The following is a 3,120-nucleotide window of genomic DNA, read 5'->3' as shown; positions in this document are numbered from 1 at the left end:
AAAGGCACGTTCACACAGTCGTATAATAGCACTGGCACTGTGGGAACGAGCTTTACCACCACAGATCTGTCCTCTGTGTTTAAGGGTCTGTTACCATAGCACAAACCGACCGCTTTCAGTCCTTTTGATGTGACTCAGCCCATTCATTTCACCGCTGTCTCTAGCTCTGTTGTGCTGTTGTTATCTTATCTTAACTTACATAAGCGACTCGCGTTAGAATGACAAAAGATCTCCTCGCGCGACAGGCAGGCACAGACAACAGGACTCTGTGGAAATGTTTCAAATGTATTATATTTGTTTTAACATTTTTTGCGTATGATAATTGTAAAACTTGATGTTGTTAGCCCATCATTCACATGGTCTTCGGTTCAAATAAAGATGAAGAAAGAATGATCAGTCATTTTCAATTTTATTATCATAACTCTTAAAAATGACTTGAAACAACACACGGCATATAAACACACCTCCACGTTTTAAAATAAATACTGTACACGGCTGGGTTTCCAGTCCCATAATACACACATACTTTCATCAAGTTTAGATGTGAAGAGTAAAAGGCTCTCAGAGAGGCTCGTAAAACAGCAATTGTTTTCTGGCACAAAGGAGTGATGCGGCCTTCATGCATTCACTGGTTCTCAGTTCTCCATCCACAGTTGAAAACGAACATCTTTGCCATCCAGCCCATGTCATTCAGAAAGAAAACAATAGCAAAGTCCAAAACACTACAATTGCTGTCCATGTGTAAAGGTCAACTGCAAAACTTTACAGAGTGATCAGCAATACTCTTCAATGCAGAATACAATCCAGTCAAAATTAAGGGTGCACGCCTGCGTTCAGTCTGTGCTATATACTCTTCAAAATATGCTGGTTCCCCAACGAACCTTTCAGTCAAAAGTCCTTAAAAGATCCATTTCTTTCTTACCTTTAAATAGTCTGTTTACAATCTTTTTCCGCTACAGGGGACCATTATTTTTAAGAAGGTAGCCTATTTTAAAAGTCGATGTGTCCGTTAAACGCATCTGATAAACGGTAAAACGCGTCTCGATACCGAAAGCGTTCGTTGTTCGAGGTCATTATTTCTAAAGGTGACTTTGCGTCGGATACACCGACGCGTCGACTGAAATCTTCACAGCGAAAAAGTGATCAACTTTTAAGGTGAGGCAACGATGACAGTTTATCAACTTTCCCAAAAGCAGCGGCGCTTTCCACACCTTTCAGCCACTCTTTACATTTCCTCATGACAGTCTCGTCCACGTCTCCGTCCTCCTCCTCGTACTCCACATCATCGTATTTATACTGATCGTTGAGGAGGGAGATCTTCACAATGGTGCTGATATCATTGGCCCCTTCGAGCTTGGCAACAGGTCCGGTGCTCTTGTTGTTGGAGCTGCTCTGCGCTCTCTTGGATGGAAAAACCCGCCGGTGTCTGAGGTCCGCGGATGCGCAGCACTTCTGCTGCTTGGCCATCATCTGCTTCTCCAGGTTGCGCTTCTGGATGACCAGGATGGCTTCGGGTGTTAGGCTGAGTGAGAAGTGGATCTCTTGCTCGCCTTCTTCTTTTGGGAAAGACGTCCTGGAGGAATATTTATGGCTGGATTCTCCGGAGCTGGACCGCGGGACGCTTTCGCATGAGGTAGCCAAGGGTTTGGGGACGCTCAGCCATGGATGTTTGCTGTCCGTCTCGGGATCGGCAGGGACTCGGGTCGGCTTGTGTCGTCCGTGCTGTTTTACATGTCCCAATGGCCACGGCGACGCCAGTTTATTCTTCTCCGACTCCTCGTTGTCTTCCGTCCTTGGATTTACCGTGGATTGAGGAGGCGCGACGTTATCTCTGCTCTTCTTTTTCCTGAATAGCTCCTTTCTTGGCGATGCTATCCGCGAGTGCAGGTTTATCGGCGGAAAAGGCATTTTTGAAGGTTATTCAAACGTTGAATAACGTTCATTCGACGGCAGGTCTCTGGGTATCAGACGCAGTAATCCATCGCGCTCCGCATCTCACGGCTAGACTGATAAGGGGCGGGGCGATCGCAAGCGTGATATAGTTTTAGACGCAAGGGGCGTGGCTACATCGTAAAGGTAAAAACAACAAAGCCATGCTCAGTGCTCACACATTCCCAGTCAGCTGAGAGCACACTGCACAACCACACTTAAAACGTACAACATTGCATTAGACAATCAAATATATCATTATTCAAACACAAATCTTAATTTAAATTTGCCACTTTTGTAGTAGTTTAGTTTTTTCACGTTTTGAATTAGTTTTTAAAAACAACATCTATTGTTTATAATGTAAAACCTTACAAATACTTTTTGTGTTTAAAATAGCATTTGGCTTGATATGATATACTTTCAAATGTCTCAATGATCTAAATAATTTAATTGATTTGTTTGCAGCATTTAAAAAAGATGTAAGCCCTTCTTCTCTTGAAACAACAGTGTACTGGAATGCAGCTATTGAGCTTCATAATTCATTACCTATTTGGCTGATGGTCAATATTTTCTCCTTGGTGACCTTGGCAAAGCACAGACAAAGTTAAAGAAAGCCGCACTCATTGTTATTGATTTGTCATCCTTCTTTCCAACTGTTTGTAATTTCACAGTGACAGCTGCTGCGGCACCCAGCCACAGTCAAGTGTTTCCGGCTCAGTGTGATGAAGAAAGATAATCAATAGGCTTATTCTACAACACACACAGACGCTTATTTTCACAAACAATAGATTGTCGATTGAATTTAATTATAGACATTGTTTCAAATCAATATAAAACTCCTGTTTATCTGTCTGTCTTCACTTATGTTTGACTAGTCTTACCATGAAAATTGTTTTTTAAAGCATGTGAAACATTATAAAACATTACAAATGTAGAAAAAGAATAAATTACAGAATCATTATTTACCCTCATGTTGTTTCAAACCCAAATATTTTTTTCTTCTGTGGTGCACAATGAGAATTTTAAGATGAATTTCTTTTTCATAAATAAAAAAACCTATACAGCCCATGCACAATATTCATCTTCCAAAGCCACATGATGTCTTTGTGATAAAAAGGCAGACATTAAATAATTCATAGATAATCTTTCTCTTTACTGAGGCTAAAATAAATGCGTTTACATGTCACACCA

The 3,120-nt window shown here is 41.2% G+C and overlaps 1 protein-coding gene across 1 annotated transcript; it reads right to left on the bottom strand.

Annotated features, from left to right (window-relative positions):
- Positions 1 to 397: 397 nt before the first annotated feature.
- Positions 398 to 2,239, bottom strand: prr18 (proline rich 18). The gene has a single exon (XM_057342215.1). The coding sequence runs from the start codon at positions 1,906 to 1,908 to the stop codon at positions 1,144 to 1,146; it is 765 nt and encodes a 254-aa protein (XP_057198198.1). The 5' UTR covers positions 1,909 to 2,239; the 3' UTR covers positions 398 to 1,143.
- Between the last annotated feature and the right edge of the window lie 881 nt (positions 2,240 to 3,120).

Source organism: Triplophysa rosa, linkage group LG9 (assembly GCF_024868665.1).
Source record: "Triplophysa rosa linkage group LG9, Trosa_1v2, whole genome shotgun sequence".
In the NCBI taxonomy this organism is placed as follows: Eukaryota; Metazoa; Chordata; class Actinopteri; order Cypriniformes; family Nemacheilidae; genus Triplophysa; species Triplophysa rosa.
The sequence above is the reverse complement of the archived record's forward strand: the minus strand, read 5'-3'. Positions and strand labels throughout refer to the sequence as shown.

Excerpts from the sequence above, each read along its gene's own strand:
- prr18 (XM_057342215.1), bottom strand. The coding sequence starts at position 1,908 with ATGCCTTTTCCGCCGATAAACCTGCACTCGCGGATAGCATCGCCAAGA.